General features: G+C 52.4%; 1 protein-coding gene across 2 annotated transcripts in view; it reads left to right on the top strand.

Moving 5' to 3' along the window:
- Slc37a2 (solute carrier family 37 member 2) overlaps positions 1-19,518 on the top strand; it is a 31,080-nt gene extending 11,562 nt beyond the window's left edge. Inside the window, exons 2-19 of one of the 2 annotated variants that reach the window (XR_007210527.1) lie at positions 7,528-7,609; positions 7,952-8,045; positions 8,157-8,235; positions 9,438-9,573; positions 9,966-10,042; positions 10,408-10,574; positions 11,019-11,056; positions 11,691-11,843; positions 11,977-12,067; positions 13,455-13,517; positions 13,811-13,896; positions 14,352-14,400; positions 14,503-14,576; positions 14,815-14,893; positions 15,003-15,100; positions 15,243-15,307; positions 16,842-17,646; positions 19,509-19,518. Coding sequence is in view for 1 of the 2 variants with exons in the window: in XM_048343718.1 (XP_048199675.1) it covers positions 7,528-7,609; positions 7,952-8,045; positions 8,157-8,235; positions 9,438-9,573; positions 9,966-10,042; positions 10,408-10,574; positions 11,019-11,056; positions 11,691-11,843; positions 11,977-12,067; positions 13,455-13,517; positions 13,811-13,896; positions 14,352-14,400; positions 14,503-14,576; positions 14,815-14,893; positions 15,003-15,100; positions 15,243-15,307; positions 16,842-16,857 (1,447 nt within the window). In the remaining variant the exon portion in view is untranslated. Of the gene's footprint in view, positions 1-7,527; positions 7,610-7,951; positions 8,046-8,156; positions 8,236-9,437; positions 9,574-9,965; positions 10,043-10,407; positions 10,575-11,018; positions 11,057-11,690; positions 11,844-11,976; positions 12,068-13,454; positions 13,518-13,810; positions 13,897-14,351; positions 14,401-14,502; positions 14,577-14,814; positions 14,894-15,002; positions 15,101-15,242; positions 15,308-16,841; positions 17,856-19,508 lie in introns of those variants that run through there. The other variant, XM_048343718.1, reaches the window with a different exon arrangement.
- Positions 19,519-23,754: the final 4,236 nt, after the last annotated feature.

The following is a 23,754-nucleotide window of genomic DNA, read 5'->3' as shown; positions in this document are numbered from 1 at the left end:
TTGGTCTGTCCTGGGGCTTGAACTCTGGGCCTAGGCTCTGTCCCTGAGCTTATTTTACTCAAGTCTAGTACTCTACCACTTGAGCCACAGCCTGACTTCCAGTCACGCGCGTGCTCTCTCTCTCTCTCTCTCTCTCTCTCTCTCTCTCTCTCTCTCTCTCTCTCTCTCTCCTTCCCTCCCTCCCCCTTGAACTCAGGGCCTGAGCACTGTCCCTGGCTTCTCTTTGCTCAAGGCTAGCACTCTACCACTTGAGCCACAGTGCCACTTTCGGCTTTTTCTGTATATGTGGTGCTGAGGAATCGAACCCAGGGCTTCATGTAAATGAGGCAAGCACTCTACCACTAGGCCACATTCTCAGCCCACTTCCAGCTCTTTCTGAGTAGCTTATTGGAGATAAGAATCTCTTGGACTTTCCTGCCCAGGCTGGCTTCAAACCATCATCTTCAGATCTCAGCCTGCTGAGTAGCTAGGATTTCAGGCATGAGCCACCGGCGTCTGGTGGGCAGTTTTCTCTCTTCACCGTTTCTCCCTACTTTAACCCTCTTTACTAAAGCACATCTCCGCTAAAGCTCAAAGGACCCAGAGCCTCCCCATTCCCTCCACACCAGCGCTGTGGCACTGCGCGTGTGACCACGGGGGCCCTGCCCCCACCCCGTGACTGCAGCTCTTGGACTTCCTCTTGCAGGCAGGCGGCTGTTTCCTCTTTCCTTCAGCTGTGTGTGCAGCCCCCTGGCTTGGGTGGGGCTGCATGGACCAGTCTAGGAGGGCAGCAAGGGGTTTGCCAAGGGGCTTGCCCAAAGCTTTGTCTCTTCAGCCATGCTGTACCCATGGAATGCAGAGGCCCAAGCCAGGCAATCCCTAAGTATCAACAGGATTGAAGATAAGACACCAAGAGTAGCGCATGGTGGAATCACTGCTCGCCTCTGGCCTTGGGTCCCCTGTGCACAGGCGCAGTGGAGGCTGGAGCTGGGTTAGGACCTCAGCCCTGCCGTGCTCCCCATGCTCCCAACTGTGCTCCCTTTTGGAAGACAGCGGAGCTTACACCTGCTGGCCAGCCCTCTTCTGAGCCCAAGAACTGAGTCTTCCACACTGGTCTTGGTTGCCTAAGAAAACCCTCACGACGTAATGCAAGGCCATGTCTGTCCACTGGGTCAGAGCATGCGGGGTTCCCTATACAGCTGCTTAAAGCAAGAGAATCTAGGCTATAGTTTCCTCTATCTTAAAAAAAAAAAAAAAAAAAAAAAGATCATCTTAGCTGTGAGCTTCTTCTAGAAAGTTCTGGGTTCCTGTGGCTCCCAGACCACAGTGGTTCCTTCTCTGAAGAGCGGCATGGGTCTAAGCTCTGAGTCAACTACATTTCTCTGAGCAAGCACCCAAGCTAGGTGAAGAGGGTCAACAAACAGGATTTCCTGTCCCCCGTAGCAGTCTGTGTCTTGGGTCCTCAGAGCCTTCCCGAGACCCGGCCGGCCTCTGCCCAGTCTTGTACTCTGAAGACATGGCTCAGCACTCCCGCCTGTGGGGTATCTGTTCCTGGAAACCCCTTCCCCACTAGGATATTTCCCCCTCGTGGCCTGGCCCCCCCCACCCCCAGGGCAGGAGGGCAGGCATGCTGTACTGTTTCAGTTATTATTGTGCCCACAACACTTTCCCTTTTCAGACCTGCTGACCCCCAAGTGTGGTAGATCACACTTGTAATCCTGGCACTTGGGAGGCTGAGGTGGGCGGATTACAAGTACAAAGTCAGCCTGTACTAGATGCTGAGATCTGGTCTCATATAAACCAATTTAAAAAAATCTGCTGACCCCAGAATAGGTCACCAGGTTCATATCCATAATGGAAGTGCCAAAGTTACCTGTAGCCTCAGTCAGCAGTTGGCAAAGCCAAGAAGGAAGATGATGCTGGGGACGGCCATGAAGGCAAGGCCCGTTTCCACTCTTACAAGGCCAGAGTCCTGCTGTGTGTCTCTCGTTTTCTAGTAGTACTGATGGGCCTTGGGAGGGGGGGAGACGTTTTTGTTGTTTTAATCTGTTGCTAATTTAGCACACACTGTTCCCTGTTCCTACCGCAGAAGCATTCTTAGTGCAAAGTCTTAACAAGGTCAATGAGGCCATTACTGGGTTCCTTCCAAAGAGTAAGAACTGTCAGCTCCTAGTTCAGAGATAGCCAGTTCCCCTCGCTATCTCATCTGGTTATTCAGTAACCAGTATGGGGGGGGGGGGGTTAGGACTCTTTAAGAGGTGCCTCCTCTCACTAACAAAAGCCTTGGAGGGTCATGGGGCATCTGGCCCCACCTGGAACCACAAGCACCATGCCCCTCATGTCCCTTGGCCCCTGGCCTGCTTGCCAGGCCCAGCCCCGCACGGAGACTGCCATCATTTCCCTCAGAGCTGTACATAGTGTGCACCCTGCTCCCTTCCAAGGCCCCTCGATTCACGCGGGAAGGGCTCGTGAGAGGAGAAGTGAAACCCATAGCTGGCCACCTCGGGGTGAGGGTGAGCTCAGCCCTTCACGGGCCCCACGTCACCAGGCTGCTTTGAACAATGGCACCCAGGCTTCTCCTCAGAGCACCTGACCAAGTGGAACGCTGGACTAGGAAGAGGCCTGGCCCGAAGAGCCCCGGCCCCAGAGGTGAGGTGACTTTGAACTCCTCCCCCGATCCTCTGGAGTCCAGTACCACACCACACAGCCGGGGATCCCTAGGCCCCAGGAATCATGTTCCCCTGCTAATCTTGGGAGAGTTCCATTTTCGTAGTGGGTCATGGGGCTTGAACTCAGGGAATGGGTGCTGTCAATGCTCCTTTGCTCAATGCTAGTACTCTACCATGTTGAGCCATAGCACCGCTTCCAGTTTTCCGGTGGTTGTTAGAGATAAGAGGCTCACTTTCCTGCTCGGGCTGGCTTTGAACTGTGATCCTCGGATCTCAGCCTCCTGAGTAGGATTACAGGCATGAGCCACCAGAGCTAGGTGGGAGTCAGGTTTTCTGTTGGAGGCTGAGATCTGAGGAGGGCAGGGTGCTAGTGTGGACTCTTCCTCATCTTCTTGTCTGCTCCTTGAGGGAGCAATGGGGCCACCGCCAGAGCCACTTCCCTTTATCATGGCAGACTCCCTGCATAGACCCTCCATCTGCCTCTGGCACAGCCAGCGCCCTAGCAGTATCCCTGTAGGCCCAGGTATACACCGTGGATTGGTGGGGAGTTGGGGGTAGCCTCTAATCTCCACCTTTCAGGGCCTGGCACTCCCATGGTCTAGTCAAGGTTGATTCCAGTCTTGGCTTTTACAACAGAGCAGCAAAAGGCTGCCTTCGCTCCAGACAACCTGAAAGAACATTAGCGGCCATTTGTAAGTGTCCCCTGGGTGTCAGGAATGCTTGAAGTCCTGTGACTTCCTCCTCTCGCTGACCTGCCAGATGTTCTATTGGAAAGGTGCTGAGCCATCCATCAGCTTTGCATAGGGGCAAATCGGTTTAAGAAACAACTTTCGCCTGATTTCTAGGTCCCTGCTGTTTTCTCTTAAAGGTAACAACTCCTGGAAATAAACCACCTGGGGTGGGGTCGGGGGAGGGGCGCTTGCAATTCTCCCACGTGCCTGGGAATGGCTGGCAGGATGGAGAAGGCATAGGAAGCTGGCCTTGCCCTGCAGTGAGGACGCCTGTCAGGGGACCCCTTATGCTGCGCCGTGCCCCCATTCATCAGTGGAGCGGAGAACTGCTATCTGTGCCTAGCTCCACCCAGCTGCTGTCCACAGCACCCTGACCTAGGAAAGCTCGGTCCCTCAGGGGGCTTCCCATCCTCCTCAAGAGATGCCTGTGTGCACCTGCTTGGTACCCAGGGCTCTGCCTGTTGGCAGCCATTTCTCCTCCTATGCTTGGCAGCCCCAGCTTCCAGATATCCTGACCCATGCAGTGTTCCCAAACAGGTAGTGTTATTTCACGCCTCTGCGCCTTGTCATATACTGCTTCCTGCTCAGCCCTGCCTACCCTGGCCACCCCCTGTTTATTTTTTTTAAGTCATACCTCTGGGAATCCCTTCCTGACTCTGCTCCTGTCCCACTGGCCCTGGTGTCCCCCGCTGCTTTCGTGTCACTCTTGGCCTCGCTTACAGCACAGTCACACACGTTCTGCGTGTCTGTCCCACTGACCTGTGCACTCCGGGAAGGCAGAGATCCTCTGTGTTTGCTTGTAACAAACTGTGTAACCAGAGCCTGCATCCTCCTATCTCGGTGTCCTGAGAGGTTTACAGGCACACGCTGCTATGCCTGACTCTGAGAGCGCGCACCATTTCTTTCGCTGACTCTCGGTCTCTAGTGTGTGCTGGGCACATGGTAGGCACACAGGCAGATGGAGGAGCAGTCTTATTTTTGCCAAGTGAATCAGGATGTTAGACATGGGCATAAGGCATTGTCTTGTGGCACATAACGCCTACCCAGGGTTGGGAGGGATAAAATTCCAGATGAAAGGGATAAGGCAAAGGCGGAGAGAAGGAAAGATAAGGAAAGGCAGGGAGAAAGGAAGGAGGGAGGTAAGGGGCTGCTGAGTTGTCCATCTGGGCATTCTTTGGCCCTGCCCAGCTCCTGAGAGGCTCCGGTATAGCTTGGCTTTCTAATTCATAGCAGTCCATACCAGGCTCCAGAGCTGGTCAGGAGCCTTGGTTCAGAGATGATCTTGTTTGTCACTATGGTCCGTGGCCATACAGCCCGGCCAGGGCCCTGGCACTACTTATCTGGTCAGCCAGGGTGGGCTTAGCCGAGGTCTCTCAAAGGGGGCACTGCCCAGGACCTAGGGGCGGGGCTAGGAGCAACATTGTGTTTATTGACGTATGCCATGGACAGGGTGCTTCCACCTGTGTACAGCTAGTAAGGACATCGGAGGCAGATGTGAACGAGAATATCCCTCGGGGCTTTCCCTTGACCCAGCTGTGCTCTGGTGATGTTCTCCGGAGGATTTCTGGGGTCTTGCATTTATTGCTCATTGCAAAAAGCCTATTGGGCGCCAGTGGCTCAAGCCTGTAATCCTAGCTACTCAGGAGGCTAAGATGTGAGGATCGTGGTTTAAAGCCAGTCTGGGCACGGAAGTCCAAGAGACTCTGATCTCCAGTTAACCATCAGAAAACTGGAAGCGGTGCTGTGGCTCAAAGTGGTAGAGCACTAGCTCTTGAGCAAAAGATCTCAGGGAGGACTGGGAATGTGGCTTAGTGGTAGAGTGCTTGCCTAGCATGCATGAGGCCCTCAGATCCATTCCTCAGTACAACATATACAGAAAAAGCCAGAAGTGGTGCTGTGGCTCAATTGGTAGAGTGCTAGCCTTGAGCAAAAAGAAACTAGGGACAGTGCTCCAGCCCTGAGTTCAAGCCCCAGGACTGGCCACACAAATAAACAAACAAAAAACAGCTCAGGTAGAGTACCCAGGCCCACGCCCTAAGATTGACAAACAAAAAAACCAAGAACCCTACTGGGCACCATTTCCTATTCTCTGAATCTCACATATCCCTGGACTCCAGAGCAATTAGGCAACCATTTAGAAGCAAGAAAACTTTACTGCCATCAGGTTTGCTGGAACCGATCACTGTGACAGCTCTTTGGGTAACCCCGGCTTCCTTGTGGAAAACTCAAGTCCTTAGAAGACCTCAGTGATCCAGCCGAGAGCCTTTGGGACTAATGGCCAGTAGCTGGGTCTATGTGATTGGAGCCTCCATCTCTCCCTATCCCCCCTCTTCCTCTCTCTCTCTCTTTCCCTCCCTCCCCTTCCTTTCCTTTCTCCCCCACTTCCTCTCCTTCTCCCTCCCCTCTCTCTCATGTAGACCAAGTCTTAATGTGGAGCCTAGTCTGGTCTCCCCTAGTGATCCTCCTGCTTCAGCCTTCCTAGGGCTGGGATTACAGGCAGGTACCACCACAGCTGACTTGGAACTTCATTCTTGATGAAGTGAATAACATAGTGAAAAAATATATATAAGTAATGAAGAAGGGCGCACATTCAGCTTCCTTTCTTTTTTTTTTTTTTTTTTGGCCAGTCCTGGGCCTTGGACTCAGGGCCTGAGCACTGTCCCTGGCTTCTTCCCGCTCAAGGCTAGCACTCTGCCACTTGAGCCACAGCGCCGCTTCTGGCCGTTTTCTGTATATGTGGTGCTGGGGAATCGAACCTAGGGCCTCATGTATCCGAGGCAGGCACTCTTGCCACTAGGCTATATCCCCAGCCCCAGCTTCCTTTCTTAATAAGGTAAACCTGGGGGAAGAGTATGGCGACTGAGACCCAGGTAGAAAACTCACGTGCAGGGCTAGGGTGAGAAAGCCCAACCCCAATTCGGGCTTTGCTGCAATACCAGTTATTTCACAAGGGGTAGCCTGCATGGCCCCAACGACACATTAGAGGGAAGTGACTTTGGGGTTCAGAGGCTGATTCCCAAGAATTAGAGAATGAGCATGCAGTGTCTGCCCTGAGGTCCAGGGCGCTGAGGGATGGGGAGGTTTCCGGGCTGTTCCTAGCTTTCTCCTCCACTTCCTCGTGAGATCTCTGAAGAGCCCAGACACTGTTTCCCCTGAAACCTGGCCCTTTCTCTCTGGCCTCTAGTAGTCGAGGAGACTTCTTTTTGGAGGTGCTGGGGATGGAAAACAATGCCTCAAGCACACTGGACACTTGACCACTGAGCTGCACCTCAGCCCCATTCTGAGGTCTATTTTCCTTGAACTTTCTGGGGGAAGCAGACAGTGACTCAAGCAGGCTACAAAGCTTCTTCCTCAGACCCTGGAGACTTTGGGGGCTGTCTGGCTGTTCTTTCCATCTGACAAGTGCGTGGGGCCAGGATGACAGGATGTGCGAGCCACTGGAAAGAATGATCTTTCTGTCCAGTGGACATGAGGCAGTCATCTTGATTCCCATCCCCAGCTGATCATCTCCAGCTGTGGACCGAGCTGTCTGCTGTGTCCTAAGCCTAAGCCTATTAGCATCACTTTGAAGGCAGACCCTCCTCCCTCTTCAGCTTCTTCTCCTTTCCCCCCTCCCTCCCTCCCTTCCTTCTTTCCTTCCTTCCTATCTACCTACCTGTACTGGGGCTTGAGCTCAGGGCCTGGATGCCGTCCTTTAGTATTTTTGTTCGAGGCTAGCGCTCTACCATTTGAGCCACAGCTCAATTATGATAAAAGCCCCATAGACTTTCCTGCCTGAGCTGGCTTCCAACCAAGATTCTCAGCTCTCAGCCTCTAAGCAGGTAGGATTGCACTCATGAATCACCAGCACAGCTCAGCCCATCATTTCTGATATTTAGAAAATGACCTCATCTCCTTGTGGCTGCCCACCTCTCAGCCATACCTCCACACATGCAGGCCCCCTTGCCATGTGGAGGACTCGGAGGAGGAGAGGGATGGAAGGCATCAGTCAGAGGGCAGGTCCTACAAGAGGGCGATGCCCAGCTAGCACCTAGCAGGCTGTGAAGGAACCTCAAAGGCCCTTGGTTCTGAGCCTGGGCTGCCAGAGCTGGCACGGGTGAGCTGCCTGGGGCTGGACTTCTGCTGACCTGGATGCTGTTCTTCTGCAGGTTCCGAGGCTTCACCCTGGTGCTCACCTTTCTCATATACACCTGCTATCACATGTCCAGGAAGCCCATCAGCATTGTCAAGGTGAGGCTCTCACCCTCCACCTCATCGGTGCATGAGGACAGCATCCTGGGTTACCATGGTTACCTCCTGGCCACGCCCACTGTGGGCCACTCTCCCACCCCCCACCCCCACCAGCAATGTTTCCCTGGATGATCCTTTTGTGGAGTCGGTGGGTATGCATGCAGTGAGAGCGGAGAAGTCCTGGGCTCTGTGGCTTTTGTGTTCATGTGACGGCCTTCCCCTGTGGCCAGTCCCCCCTGACGGAGGCGGCAGCCAGGGGAGCGTGTGCTCTTGGTGGAGAGGCAGGAGTGCGGGCATTTAGGGGAGGATGACCCCTGACCTGAGCTTGCTGTTGCCTGCCAGAGCCGTCTGCACCAGAATTGCTCGGAGCTCATCAACCCCGTCAATGATACCCATAATTTGAATGACACCACGTGGTGCAGCTGGAGTCCATTTGGTAAGAACGAGTTTGCTCTTCTCCACCCCACATCTCCTTCCCCAAGAGCCTGAAAGGGCTTCCGGCAGGCTCCGTCAAGCAAACTACTGTGTCTTGCGCATCTGCTTTTAGACAAAGATGACTACAAGGAGCTGCTGGGGGCGGTGGACAATGCGTTCCTCGTGGCCTATGCCATTGGCATGTTTATCAGGTAAGGAGAATGCAGTGCCCAGGCCCCTCCAGGGATGGCGCAGAGCTGGGGCCACTCCTGGCTGAGCTGGGGGACAGGCTGACAACTCCCCCCGAGGGAACGAGGCTGAGATTCTGCCAGTCCATCAGCCCAGGGCCAGGCCTTGCCTCTCTTTGCCATGGCCATCAAGGCCGCTTGCTCTCCCTGTGGGCCTGCACTGATAGCAGCCTTTCTTCTGGAAGGCCGTCTTCCGTGCTCCCCTGTGGTCGATGCACTCGAGAGGCGCTGGTGGCCGTGGAGATGGCCAGGGGGACCTCCATGTCTACACTAGCTCTGTGTGGCACTCACTGCCAGGAAGCCGATAGATAAGGCGCGGCCTTTGTAGGTCCCTCAGACTGGTGGGTGACCATTATAGAATGGGGCGGGAACTGTGAGGCAGTTGTGCAGTCCAAGCTTTGGGGAGAACAGAGGGTGGAGGAAGGCTTTGTAGAGGTGATGCCCTCCATGCGGTGCAGAAGGGGATCCAGGCACAGATGGAGCAAAGCAAGGCAAGTGAGGAACAGCCTGGGGGGTGGGATAGGGTTTCCCGTCATTCACAGGGACAGAGTGGGGAGGACAAGGCCGCCTGCGCCATGGGGCCTGTGCTGCATGCTGGGGGAGGGGGGCACTGGAGGATTTTACCCAGATTTACATCGGATGCATCATCTGAGGGGGCTACTGCAGGCGTGAGGCTGGGCCACGCCCAAGGGCCTCCCTGCCGGCAGCCTAAGCTAGAGGAGAGTGGAAGTTCTCATGGTGGTAATGGGTGATGTGACCGGCACATTGGACAAGGATGTGAGGGGTAGAAGGGAAGAGTGGGTGGGCCTTGGGGGCTGAGTGGGGTGTGGGGAGATGCAGTGCCTGAGGACCCCCCTCCCTCCCGGGATCTGGCTGGGGTGGTCTGGTGGGTGGTGGGTCTTTTCTCAGGTCAGTTGTGGCGGATGGAGCCAGGATGGTGGGAAGAGGAATTAGAATTCCATTTTATTGAAGAAGAGGGAGAAGCCTCACGGGCAGCAGTGTCCATAAAGAATAGTGTGGGGAGTGGGGGTCAAAGGCCATCTCGACATGAGCAGCACCAAGGTCGCCCATCGACCCCTTGGCCTGAGGGGCTGAGCAGCATGGGGAGGGGAGATGAGTGACAGAGTGGACATTAGAGATTAAGCACGAATCCACCTCTTCTCTAGTGGAATTTTTGGGGAGCGGCTCCCCCTCCGTTACTACCTTTCAAGTGGAATGCTGCTGAGTGGCCTCTTCACCTCCCTCTTTGGCCTGGGATATTTCTGGAACATCCACATGCTCTGGTACTTTGTGCTCATCCAGGTACGAACCTCATCCCTGAGGCCTTTGCTCCCACTGTAGAGAGGACCCTGAGGCCTCTGGTCCTTCCTGGCCACCCCTGGCTTCTAGCAGACAGGGCTCTGGGCTCCCAGGTCCCGAACCATGTATCATTGACTTGCTCCTGCCTTGAGCATTTCACCCAGATTACCTCAGTTGTGTGAGAGGCTTGGTCTTGGTTCAAGTGATCTTGGACTAGGGGATAAACCAGCTCATGACACTGGGGTGTGTATAGACATGCACGTGAGGGAAGGGCAGCGTTTGTAGTGTGGGGTGCGGAGGGCCCCTCAGCTTTGACATGGAACCTCCTCTACCGTGGGCCGTGGCACGGGAGCCCGCCCAGGCTTGTTCTCACCCTCCCTCCTCTCTCCCTGCAGATTTGCAATGGACTTGTGCAGACCACAGGCTGGCCGTCCGTGGTGACCTGTGTTGGGAACTGGTTCGGGAAAGGGAAGTGAGTAGCTGAGGGAGGAGTGGGGGGAGGGGGAGGGCTCCTGAGGGAGTCACCCCATGGCTCTGCGGTGCATACTCAAGGGAAAAGATGAGAAAAGTGCCTTAGGGTTACTTTCACGTGCTGAGATGAAAATGTTTCCATGATGAAGGAGTATGACTGGTTTTCTCATGGACAAGGGCAACTCAGAATAGTGATCACTTCCTGTGCTTTTCAGGGAGCTGGCTAAGGTGGGGTATCTCAGGCCATTACCTGCATAACATCAGCCAAGGCCTGACAGCGGGTCTCAGTCACCTCCCAGAGGCGGAGAGCACGGCTTTGGAAGTTGGTAGTTGCATTCTCTACCCTTTTCCCTCCCTCTCCTCCAGGCGGGGGTTCATCATGGGCATCTGGAACTCACACACGTCTGTGGGCAACATCCTGGGCTCCCTGATCGCTGGCGTCTGGGTGAACCACCAGTGGGGCCTGTCCTTCATCGTGCCTGGCATCATCACTGCCGTCGTGGGCGTCATCACCTTCCTCTTCCTCATCGAATGTGAGTACACGTCACTAGCCCCACGCCCAGACCAGGGCGAGCTCCACGGGTCTGCTTTGAGGCGAAAACAGCTGGACATTTACAGGGTTGAAAGACCAGTTGTGTGACTCTGAGCCACCATAATAGTATCTACACCAGGATATCAGAAGCTTGAGGAGAGAATGTAGTTAAAAGCACTTGGCTCAAAGCAGGTGCTAGGCCAACACTGCCTGGATCTGAGAGCCGTGGGCGGGGTGGGTCCCATTCTCCGAGACCTGTCTGTTGGCAAGGCCAGGTTCCACCCACTGTGTGGTCCAGGAGGCACACCACCAGTTAGATGCCAGGAGCCAGGCTTCGCTCCCTCCTGCTGGCAGGTGTCAGGCTGGCTTCCTGCTCTAGCCCAGGCCCAGAGTTAAGTGAAAGCCTGGCTCGATGGGTTTCTCAGATGGGTTTTGTCCCCCGCAGACCCAGAAGATGTGGACTGCACCCCTCCGCAGCACCATGTAAGTGTGAGCCCTCCTATCTACCCCTGCCTTCCCACTCCATCACAGGGAACAGACTTGGGGTAGAGGGATGGGGGAGCCGTAGCCCTTGGGTTAGCTCCTCCATAACTGCCGGAATCCGCCGGCAGCGATCAGGAGTCCTGAATGAGGGGGTGAGGATAAAGAAAAATACTCAAGACAAAAGATGGGGTCAGGAGGTCCACAGTTCAAGACTGCAGCCCCGTTTATTGCCGGATCTCAGCTTATATACAGCTCTTGCAAAAGGAAGCCTGCTTGGGGTTACATTTGAACAAGTAAACAAGAAGTCTTGTCAGGAAGTTTTGAAGTCAAAACAGGAGGTAACAAAAACAGGAATAAAGTTGAGCTACTAACATAAACCAGATTCTTGCAAACATAGCCAAACATCTCCGGGTATGTGCTGTTTTGTACGCGAGCTATTTGCTTCTAATCTTGAGTCGACAGCGCAGCCAAAAGGTCAAGCCGACCGCTCCCTACACATAACCCAATGGGCCCGGCAGGTTAGTGGAGTGCAAGACAAAGTTGTGTATGTACCTCTCACATGGCCATCCTTCCTCCAGCTGGGGGAGGTGGTGCATGCTCGTGCCCACAGTGAAGGCTCCTCTCCTCTGCTTAGAGTGAACAAGACAAGGACCAGGACAACGTAGAGGAGGCTGGGAATAGTCCCTATGGTAACAGAGACAGTAGCGTGGAGACATCAGCCAGCTATTCCAAGGAGCCAGGCCCCGAGCCTGCTGCCATCAGCTTCCTGGGAGCCCTCAAGATCCCGGTGAGAAGTCTGTGGATTAGAGGGCAGAGTGGAGGCAGGCCCTCTGGATTTTTCCACTGGGTAGCAGATGGGAGTACTATGCACGACATCCTTGTTGCACTCTTTCCACTGTTCTCTCTGCTGCACTCCCCAGGGTGTGATCGAGTTCTCTTTGTGTCTGCTCTTTGCCAAGCTGGTCAGCTACACCTTCCTCTATTGGCTGCCCCTCTACATCTTCAACGTGGGTAAGTGCCCGGGAGTAAGAATCTCCGAGGAGGCCCAGGGGACTGCTGGTGGGGGAGGATGCCATCCATGCTGGTGCCGTGATTCCTGGACACAGCACAGTTTCTGTTAAGCTACTCAGTACATTTGTTTAGTTACTTGTGCAACGTGGGAAACTGAGTCCCGTGCACTGCCCCTAAAACCCTCTCTGCCTTCCCTGGAGCTGAGTTGGGCATTAGGAGCCTAAAGCTCTGTTTGGCTGTCCTCCAGCTCTTTCTCCAGCCTGAGTGCAGACTGCCTGGTTCAGAAGTAGGTAGGGGGGCTGGGAATATGGCTTCGCGGTAGAGTGCTTGCCTCGTACGTAAATCCCCGGGTTCGATTCCTCAGCACCACATAAACAGGAAAAGCCGGAAGTGGTGCTGTGGCTCAAGAGGTAGAGTGCTAGCCTTGAGCAAAAAAGAAGCCAGGGACGGTGCTCAGGCCCTGAGTCCAAGCCCCAGGACTGGCAAAAAGAAGAAGAAGTAATAGTAGGTGGAGGTATTACAAAAAGATATCTGCCTGGAGTTCTTACTTCCAGACCAAGGAAGAGCCTGGAGAGCCCCTGTCCTGTACAGTGCTTGGCCTGTGTGCAGCCTCACGGTGACCACTGGTTGTGGGGAGCTGGCATGTCCATAAGATCACTCTGTGGTTGAGAAAGGCTGTGGGCCCTCAGGCCTGGGGCTCTGCTTTTCCACAGGGAGGGCCACTCTATTAAGGAGCAGCCTGCTCTGCCCTCCCAACCCCAGGAGCCCCAGAGCTCCACCTCTCACCTACTCCCGCCTAGCCCTGCCACACATGTGCTTGCTCTGGAAAGGAGTGGGGATTAGTCACCACCCAGTCTCAGCTGCAGCTTGTGAGGGGCCCCTGTGTGACACAGGGCTGAAGACACTGTGACCCTTTGTCTTGTGGCTTTGGTGCTGAATTCAGAGTATGAGTCAGCCTCGCAAATGGAGCTACCAAGTCAGACTTACAGAGATGTTCCCTTTTCTAAACCCAGCGCTAGTCTCACCCAGAGTTTCCATCTTCCTGCTGGTTTCCTTCTGGCTCTGCGCCTCAGCAGAGACAGAAGATGGCTGGGCCAGCTAGCAGGCCAGGAGCAGAGCAGGGCAAGTGGCTGGGTGGGCTGAGGCTCCGTGGAAGTGATTGTCCTTCAGGGGCATGATGGCCCCTGAAGGTCACGGTCATCCTGCAGGGGAAGTGGGCAGTACAGTGTATCCCAAATGGATGCAGACTCACCCTGTGGGCCGTGGCCAATCCCTGCGCCATGGGCCTCCCACCCGGTCCTCTGAGGAAGCTGTGCTGGGATTGATGCCCTGAAGGGCTTCTTCTGGCCGTGGCCTTGTGGATGTTCAGAGTCTCTGTTGTCCACAGCTCACTTCAGTGCCAAAGAGGCTGGAGACCTTTCCACGCTATTTGACGTTGGTGGCATCATAGGTAAGGCGTGGACGCTGCCTGGTGGGCTGCTTCTGTAGAAAGGAGGAACCTGTCTAGCAGGTTGTAACCTGAGCAGTGGCCCCTGAGAAAAGAGCTCCTGGTGCACTCTCGCTCCTGCTTGGTTGAGCCTAAGAAAGATTGCCCTCCTCTTGTCAGGTTCCCTGTAGTGAGGGTTGAAGGAAAGGGCTGAAAAGGGGGACGGTCTTCCCAAAGGCCAGGCCTATACTGGGCAGCAGCTGAGGGGATGGGGGCGCGATTCTACCCGGGGAGTGTATGATGAGTGTATGTTCTAGGTGGCATCATGGCGGGGCTCATTTCTGACTACACCAATGGCAGGGCCACCACTTGCTGTATCATGCTGATCCTGGCCGCCCCCATGGTACGTGTAACCCCAGGGCAAAGTGTGTGTGCTCTGAGAGCCGTGTGCCTTCTCAGCGTCGCGCACACAGCTGTCTCTGCACACACGCATACACACCTCGGTGCCACATGGGATGAGAAGTGAAAGTCAGCCGAAGGATAGGCCCTTTGGACAGAGACTCTGGGAAAAGGACTAAACTTACTCCGCCTTGGTAGAGATGAGGAAGAGCACAGAACGGGAAAGAGGTTGAGCTTAGACAGGAGAGGTTTCTTGGGGACCAGGAAATAATAGATGACCACAGTTTGGACTTCCATCCGTGGTACACTTAACTACCTGAAGTCTGGGTGTGTGCGGTGTGAGGAGCCAAGTGACATCTGAGGTTCCGGAGCTGGTGAAGGCTGGTTTCAGATGTGGGGGCTCTAGGCCAGCAAAGGGGAGCTGGACCACGACTGCATCTCTCCTTCCTCTCCTCACAGATGTTCCTGTACAATTACATTGGCCAGAATGGGATTACCAGCTCCATAGGTGAGGACGGGGCAGTATGGGCCGCGGGAGGTGAGGGGGCGTGGCCTGGGCTGGGCGGGGCCTTGCCTCTCTAATGGCGCGGTCTCTGCTGCCCCTGTCCAGTGATGCTCATTATCTGTGGGATCCTGGTCAATGGCCCCTATGCACTCATCACCACGGCTGTCTCCGCCGACTTGGTAAGGGGGCTAGGGGGCCGGGGACACTCTGGGGGCGTAGTCAGGACCTCTGCCTCCAGCTTCATTTTGCTGGATCCCTTTTCCCACTTTCCTGTCCTATAGTGATGAGCTCCTTACAATCCTTCAGATGACCCTTCCTCTTACCCTGACTCCTGGGTGCCCCTCTCCCTGCCCGGGTCTGCCCTCCCCCAGTCCAGTGCTGATCAGCTCAGGCGCTCGGCTCTGCTCTTCCCCACAGGGCACTCACAAGAGCCTCAAGGGCAACGCCAAGGCCCTCTCCACCGTCACAGCCATCATCGACGGCACCGGCTCCATAGGTCTGTGGGGGTCATCTTGGCTCTTGCCGGCCGAAGCAAAGCCTGGGCGGCCCCGGGCATCCACTCACAGGCGGGCAGATCCCCCTCTCATGGGTCGTGTTCTCCATAGGCGCGGCGCTGGGGCCTCTGCTGGCTGGGCTTATTTCTCCCACGGGCTGGAACAACGTTTTCTACATGCTCATCTCTGCTGACATCCTGGCTTGTTTGGTAAGAGTTCTTGGGGTACACATGTAGGGACTGGGGGGTAGGAGGGGAATCAAAACATCAGGGTTTCTGGAGCAGCTGCTCTTTGCTCAGAATGACTGCCTCCCGGGCTGACCCTTTTCTCTGTGCCCTGGACTCCCTCCAGCTTCTCTGCCGGCTGGTGTATAAAGAGATCGTGGCATGGAAGGCGGCGCTGGGCAGAAGCAGAGGGTGAGTCCTCCAGCACTGCATGCCCATCTCCCTCCAGCTCACTCCGCCTAGGAATCCATCCAGTGCTCCAGTGACCAGTCAGGCTGGTGCAGCCCCAACCCGGGGGACTGTGGAAACAACTCTCCCTCACGTGACCCCCCCCTCCCTCCCCGCCCCGGCCCTGCTAACCTTCCTCTGTTGTCCTCATGTGTCTCCGTAGCTCTAGTCTGGCCCTAACCCACCCGTGATAGTATTTTCCTCCAGTCCCATGACTTTTGTGAGTATTCTTGTTAAGTCTGTGGGCTGCATGCAGATCCTCTCCTCTCTGGCGTGATTTTGTTTCCCAACTTTCTCTGTTTTCTTGGGAGCCAGGTCTTGGAGACTCAACTTGGGCAGAGCCTAGTGCTTGGGAAGTGTTTCCCAAGGGGTAGGAGGTGGCAGCCTCTTCCCTGCGGGACAGCAGAATGGCTGGGGCCAGCCCTGCAGGGCAGAGGAGGTGGACCCAGACCCGGGGGAACTATTTTCCCTCTGAACTCAGGCTGGGCTGCAAGTGCCCCCTGAAGGCCAGAACCCAAGACCTTCTGGCTCCTCTGCCCTTCAGGGTTCAGGGGGGAGAAAAATCAGCCAGCAATTAGAGCTTCTGGAAAATCTGAATCAAGGTGGCGAGCCTGGTGTGCTGTCTGCCTGCGGTCCCGTGGTGGTGGCTCTGGAGGTGGCGTGAGATGCTTAGTGGCTGAGGCTGCCCGCTGGGGCCTGGGTTGGGTACTCCCCGGGTTCTTGGCTCTCCTCCTGAGCAGGTGCCTACTGCTAATGAGGAGCTGGCTGGAGCCTGCACCTGAGCTGGATGGCAAATGTGAGGAAGAGCCCTCTGGGTTCATGGAAACACTTCCACGCTGGGAAAGTGTCACAGGGGGAGGGGGGGAGCATTTGCAGGGTCTGACCTGCCTTACTCTACTATGGAGTTGGGGAGCCAGGGGCCGATGGCATGATTTAGCTCCTTCCATCTGGATTCTCCCAGCCAGGCCTGGAAGGAGACTGAAAGAGGAAGCAAACAAAGGGAAAAGAACAAGTGTTTAGTGAGCTCACCTTTCTTTTGGTTGCCTGGAGAGGCAGGAACTCCCAGGCAGAGGCGAGAGGCCTGTGGTAGAGCCGAGGCCTGTGGGGTTGGTGCTTTTCTGGGCACTGCTGCCGAGGCCTGTGGAAGGTGTGAAGTGACTTACAGGAGCAGAGCGGTTGCTGGGCATCGGGGATGGAATCCCTGGACAACCCTGGCCTCTTTGCCCACTCAGTTCTAAGACCTTGGCACACTCCTAGAGTCTCATCCTCATGCACAGATATGGGTGCATCATGGCCCCCTCTGAAGCTGAGGAGAGCCGGGGCATGGGAGGCTGCTTTGTAAAGCTGTGAAACATGGCAGAAATACCACATTTTTCATGTTAATATGACTTGCTGGTCCTTGTTCAGGAGGTAAAGGAAGCCCTAAGTACAGAGAGTGGAGATGAAAGGTAGGCGCTTGCTGTCTTTTTCTGATATTTGATCTCTCCTCTTCATGTAGGTATAAAGAAATATGAGGACTTGATTGGAAGAGAAGTGTGGCGGGTCCTCACTGGGTCCCCTTCAGGGGCAAGGCAACAGAAACTTCCACTGACAGTGGAGGCAAAACCTCCTGATCTAACTCCAACCAGCACAGCCCACAGAGCTGCTAAGGGTACAGAAGACTCCCCACTGGAAAAGACCATGCATGAAGAAATACATGACTTGAGGGCCTGCACTCCAGGAGCTGCAAGCAGAAGGGGTGGGGGTCAGAGCAGAAACTCATTTTGCTTGCTCCAATTCCAAGGCAGAAGGGTCAAGGCTTGGCAAGGCCACTTCTTCCTTTCCCTTGTTCATTTTTTTCCACTTCTGTCATCAGCTTATACTACAAGGGTGTATGTTACTTGTCTCTAAGGTACCTGGCCTCCGTTTTCTCTGTGTGTCTCTCAAGTTGGACACTCCTCTACCTTCCATTTGCTCTTGTTGCTAAAACTCCCTCAGCCACTTTGAAACACGATTGCTGCTCTTTTAGGCCAAGACTAGGGTGGGGCAGAGGAGCTTCATCAGGCACAGAACACCAGCAAGGGGCACTCTTTCTTGGGCTCATGTGAGTGCTCCCCAACTTGAGTGTCTCCTTGCCTCACCTTAGTCCTTAGCCACCTCATGCCTCAGTGGGCCACGGCAGGGAGGGGAGGGGGGAAGCATGACTGAAAATACCAGTGTATGCCTGCCAATGGTTACTGGGTCCCTACTGCATGCCGGCTCTACTGCAGGAACGGACAACAGACAGACTACAGAAGGACTTACCCCCTGAGCCCAGCGTGTAAGTCTCATGCTGAGGCCATGAGACCAGCAGGGATCAGAATGCCTCCTGGTTCTCTGGAGCAGCTGCTAAGGTGTAGCTGCCTGGAGCCCTCTGCAGCCTGCCCTGGGCCCAGGGTGCTGGCCCAAGTCCAGTGGTGACACACCTGACTCCTGGCATTTCTGCCTGACCTCTAGAGCTGCTCATCAATACAGATTTCATTTGCCAACCGTGCCTGTGCTCATCCTTGCTAGGGCCTGGTACGGGGTATGGAAGCAGTGTCCCGGGACTGCACGGTGAGTGTGCTAGGGCTGGTGACAGGTGGCATCCTAGAGGCCATGTTCATGACATGGGTGACATGGGGAACACAGCGGGAGCCTAGAGCCCTACACAAAATGCCACTGTTGAGCGTTTACTGCAGTGGAACAGCTAGGGAAGACTCCCGGCAGCTCGAAAGCAGCAGTCTGTCTGCGTCCTCCTTGTCCTCAGAGCCCTCATGAGCAGAGGCGACTTTATATAGCACCACGCTCGGCATTCGCCAAGACCAGATAGATTGATGTGACATCATTACTTAAGGGGAACCAGCGCTGCTGCTCTTAGCCACTAGGTGGCAACACAATCCCGTGGTACACCACCCTGTGAGCCTGCGGTGCTGTCCTGCTTCTAGAAAGGGAGACAGGAACAGAAGTTTCCAGACTCACACATCTTCCTGCTGCAAATGGATAGAGGTCCTTCCATTCTCAGTTTCACTCTCCACGAGCCTTACGCCTGTTTCTCCAAGTTGAACATGGCACAGTTCCTGCCTCCGAACTTGAGTGAAAGGGCAAAAATAAGTATTAAACACGCTCCTTGCCCTTGTCTCCTTGGGTAATATAATTCAGGTAAAATAAAAATACAAGAAAAAAGAGACTTGAGGGCTATCCATTAGCCACAAAGGGAGGAGAGGCTGGCCGGCCCGTGGCCTCAAGGCAATAGGAAGAAGCAAGATTATGCAAGAAGATGTGAAGGAAGAATTCACAGAAGCTAGATGAGGCAGAAAGTTAACTACTCAAGCCCTCCTAAGTCAGGAGCATGTTCTCTTGCCAGTAGGTGAGTGTGGCATTAGATACAAAAGCTCAGAGCCTGGTTTGGGCTCTAGGTGGGGGATTTGAGAAAATGCCAGAGGTTGAAGGATGCCCAGCTTTGAGATGTGCCCCTCTGCGGTGCCTTTCAGTGCCAGGTTCCCTACCTTGTACAGCTCTGGGCACTGACTGCTCACTGGAGACCTGGTACCTACCTTCTCTCTGGGCCTCCGCACTCACACGGGGCTAATGCAAGAGCATTACGTTAATTAGTTATTCATTTAATTTAACTTCACATTTGGTCTCAATTAAGCTTAAAATGTTCTTCCTTATAGATGCTACAATAGCACTTGTAATTAAAAAGCAATAACTCTTTGCGTTTCTTTAGAGATCCATTGGGAGGTTGGACTAGTGTGGGAGGAGGAAGCAAAAAAAAAAAAAAAAAAGAAAGGAAAAGGAAGCTTAGCACTATGAGGAAGCTAAGGAAGGAACGCAGCTCACAGAGATCCAGGGAAGGGATGGAGAGAGCTGCTGCCTGGAACGCTGAGAAGTGGACAGCGCACTAGACCTTGTTCATAAAGCTGTGGAAGTGAGGAGAGGGTGGATGGAGGGTGGGAGGAGGTACTCGCTGGAACATGGCCTGTATACTCTGCGATAGATACAGCACCTCCCCAAAGATGTCCACATCCTAATTCTCCCAAACAGTAAAAGGTTACAGTATAAGGTAAATACAACTTAGAAATGTGCTGAAGGATCCCAGGATGGAGAGATTATCCTGGCTCCTCAAGTGGAACCAATATAAACCACAGGTTCTTTTAGAAATTAGTGAGGCTAGCCAGGCACTAGTAGCTCACACTTGTAATCCTAGCTACTCAGGAGGCTGAGATCTGAGGATGGCAATTTGAAGCTGGACCGGGCAGAAAAGTCCATGAGACTCTTATCTCCAATTAACCATCAGAAAACTGGAAGTGGAGCTGTGGCTCAAAGTGGTAGAATGCTAGCCTTGAGCAAAAAAGAGCTCAGGGACATTGCCCAGGACCTGAGTTCAAGCCCCATGACTAGCCAAAAAAAAAATAATAATAATAAAGGAAATCTGTGAGGCAGGAGGGATAGAGGTTAGAAGTTAGTTGTTACCCCTATGTCTTTGAAGATATAGAAAGAATCCACCCACCAGAGAATATGGGTGATTTTGAGAAGCTGGGAAAAGTAAGCCTTCTACCACTTGACTCATGACTGCAGTTCCTTCCCATTTCTAACCTCTAGAACTATAAGATTTGTATTGTTCTAAACTACTTTAAATTTGTGGTAATCTCTTACATTAGCAATAGGAAATAAATACACGAACTCAATGTACAAGGGGTGTATGATCAGTTAAAAGACAGAAAAACATTGGAAAGTATACACAATCCCCTAAACTTAAAACAAGTGGGGGATGGCCATATGGCACCTAGATACAGCTTCCTTCACATCCTTCTTGAAAACTGCATCAGCTAGGGGCCGCTCCATCTAGTACGTCTAAGCCAGGGAGAAGCCTCCTCCCACCGGAGCAGAGCCCCACCCCAAACCCCAAGGTTGATCAGTACAGTTGCTTGGGGTCTTAGGAACCTTTTAACTGCTTTGCCCCAGACCTGTGCCCAGTTCCTAAGATTCTGGGTGAATATTAAAAAGCAGCTGATTCTCCAAGTGGACAACCAAGTCTTCCCCACCCCCCCCCTTTTCTTTTTCTTAGGGAACAGCACAGTAAAATATAAGGGAGTTAAAAGCTTAAACACTGAGCTAAACTGCTTGACCTCAAATTCTGATTCCCACCTGCCCCTTACTGAGTGATCTCAAGCCAACTACTTGGCAGGCTGTGCCTGTCCCTGATCTGTGAAATGGGGACATTAATACGATCTATTTCATAGGGACACTATGTGATAGAACATGAGTCAATGCTTAACACACTAAAAAAATGAAGGCCTGGCTCATGTGTATTAAATGCAATACAAATTGTGATTTAAACATGGGAAGTACATTTATTTCCAAGTTTTGGGGGTTGGATCTAGGGATTAAAGGTTGAACTCTATAAGCTCCTTTCCAATCCTGAGTTTGTATGCTCTCATGAGGATAATCAACACTTCTCCAGATTTGTTTCTACGGTTCAGAGTCCCACATCTGGAAATCTGTTTCTATATAACAACAGCCAAATACTTTTAAGCCAAAGAGTTGAAACAAAATCTTTTGTTATTTGTCCTAGAATGTTAATTAGAGTTCTCCCACGTGGAACTTTTACCTTTTTGGATATGGGTTAGGGAATTGAAGGGTACAAATAGTTAAAATACAGTGTTGACTACTGTGAGAACCAGGAGTGGTTTGAAAGCAAACATAATCTTTAAAATGAGATGTGCAGAATCCATTGGGAGACTGGGCTAGTGTGTCAAAAGTGAGTGCCACTACCAACCAGCTGTGAGCTTTTAAAATCTCTTCTCCCTGCCTGTTTCCCATCTGTAAAATAAGACCTCGTTTCATTACATGTCGAGAACAAAACAGAAAGGCTTTGGCTGCTACAGCAGTGAAACAGAATTAACAGATAAGTTTGTCTTAAAGAACAGAACAAAAAATGGATTATTTTGTTAGAATAAAAACACTTAAAGGCAACTGGTATACCTGCATCCCAAGATGGAGTTGGGAAGACAATGTGGGCATCTCAGAGCCAGTCCTTCAATTGCTCACTCTACCAGCAGGTGCTCAATGTTGAATGAACAACTGCGTGTAATTTTTCTAGTTCATGTTCACATGTAAAAACCTGCATAAAAAGGTTAGTTTTAGTTCCTTTTAATTGACTGATTGACTGACACTGGAGATCGAACCCAGGGCCTTGTGCTTGTTAGGCAAGTCCTCTACCACTTGAGCTACATTCCTCTTACTGATGGGAGAAACTTACACACACATATACATGTGTGTGTGTCTGTGTGTTTATGTGTGTTGGATATGTGTGTGTATATACATATATACACATACACATATATGTGTATATATATATATGTATCCATCTATCTATCTATCTCTCCAGTGTGTGTGAGCTGGGTACCAGTGGCTCACTCCTGTAATCCTAGCTACTTGGGAGGCTGAGACCTGAAGGATCCCACTTTGAAGCTAACCCAAGCAGGGAAGTCTGCAAGATTCCATCTCCAGTTAACCAGCAAAAACTCCAGACTGGAGGTGTGGCCCAAGCTGTACAGCACTAGCCAAGCAAGCAAGCTGAGGAAGTGGGAAGCACTGAGTTTAAACCCAGGTCCCGGAAGAAGAAAAATCCACGAGTTACCCAGTGTGTCCTGATGATGTGAGAAAGTTCTAAGATAAAACACGGCACCACCTAATAGATCAAACAAATGATTTCCCTTGAGTTAGAATGGGGTCCTGTTAATTTAGCTTGTCTGAACATACTAGATTATGAAATAGCCTGTTGTCTCATATAAAAGCCTGACTCACTGTCCCTCCTCATCTTTCAAAATCTCTGGACCATAAGTTTCCTGATAGAAAATAGACCAGCATCATCTACCCTAAGACCACTCACTAGACAGAGAAGGGCTAAATGGAACACTAAGATGATTTCTGCTGGTATCTGAGCCATCTCCAGCAAAGCCTGTGAATTAGGAATGCCATGTCAAACAGTCATAGGTGTGAGATCTGAAATTCATTGACTCAGTAGCTGGACACCTTTTTGGGAGAAAAAAAAGATGAGTGATGGTCAGGAAGCTTTCTCAGTAAGGCTCTGGGGAGAAGGGTGCAAATGGCAGTTGTGAGGAGAGAATGCTCTACTTGCTGGTTCAAGTTCACTGCACAGAGGCTCACAGGCACCGAGAAGCTTCTGTGCGGTGTGCAGAGCAGCTCAAGAGCATGACCCAGCCTACCCACCTCCATTGCCAGCTCTGCATTCTCCCTTTCTCCAGTCTGTTTGGAGGGAACTTTTCTTCTTTTTTTTTTACCCTACGACTCTAGGCTAGACTTCAGAAATTATTTCCTTTGAAATTTTCTAAAAGGTCTTATCTGCAAAGCTTTTCCTAACGGAAGACGATAGTGAAGGGGATGGTCTCAGTGGGGGGGGGGGGGGGGGGGGAACAACCACTCCTGGCCCTCACCAGCCACCAATGACTTTCAGTCACTAAGGACTGAGACTCCTCAAAGGTGGCAGGATAGGGTTCTTCTCGACCCTGAAGATAGTGTCCAGGCAAGAAAGTAAAGACATGGCTCTGACCCCCTTCAAGCTCTCAAAATCCAGAGCTTAGTGGTTTTCTTCCAGCTTGAGATAGGACCTGGCATCTGCGACATTTAGGTCTGCCAGATCCGTGAGCTTCAGTAAGTAAGTGAACCTCCTTAAGTCTCCATTTGTTTCTACTTTAAAATAGGGCTGATAGTGACTGTTACAAAAATTAAATAAACGTCAAGGAAATTAGCATGCAATTGGTATACAGAACAAATTTAATCCATCTTTCCTATTCTCACGGTTCTTAACTTTAAGCCAAGACTCTTTATCACATAGCTTTAGGTGCTCAGGAGGACACCTCCAAAGTAGAGGCTAGACCAGTGCCCCTCTAGTGACAAATCTTGCTTGGTCTGGAAGAGGAGTCAGGGGTAAAGTTATAGTTTCCTGCTGAATACATATGCCTTACTGGGTTTGGAGAAGGGCTACTAATGGTGCAAAGAGAAAGCTCCCCTTGGTGACAGAGGCCTGAAAGCTCAGCCTTTGTGACATAGGCCTGTAATCCCAACACTCAGGAGGCTGAACCAGAAGGATGCATGCAGGGTTTTAAGACTAGCCTGAGCAACACAGTGAGATTTTTGTCACAGAACAAAACCAAAAATGCGACAAAACACCAACAAAAATGATGAAAAGAGGACCAACCCTAAAATGGATGTTTGTGGTAATTAAACGAGGTACACAGAAGTTATCAGATCTTGGAAAAAAACGAATCCAGAGATACATGGCAAAAAATAATCAACATTCTATATCTTTAATCACCAAGCAAACTTGAAAAAAAAATACAAGCTTCAGAAAGTTGTGGCTAAGAGTTTAAAGTACAATTCAGACC

The sequence above is a fragment of the Perognathus longimembris genome, chromosome 3, assembly GCF_023159225.1.
Source record: "Perognathus longimembris pacificus isolate PPM17 chromosome 3, ASM2315922v1, whole genome shotgun sequence".
Lineage (NCBI taxonomy): Eukaryota > Metazoa > Chordata > Mammalia > Rodentia > Heteromyidae > Perognathus > Perognathus longimembris.
The sequence above is the reverse complement of the archived record's forward strand: the minus strand, read 5'-3'. Positions and strand labels throughout refer to the sequence as shown.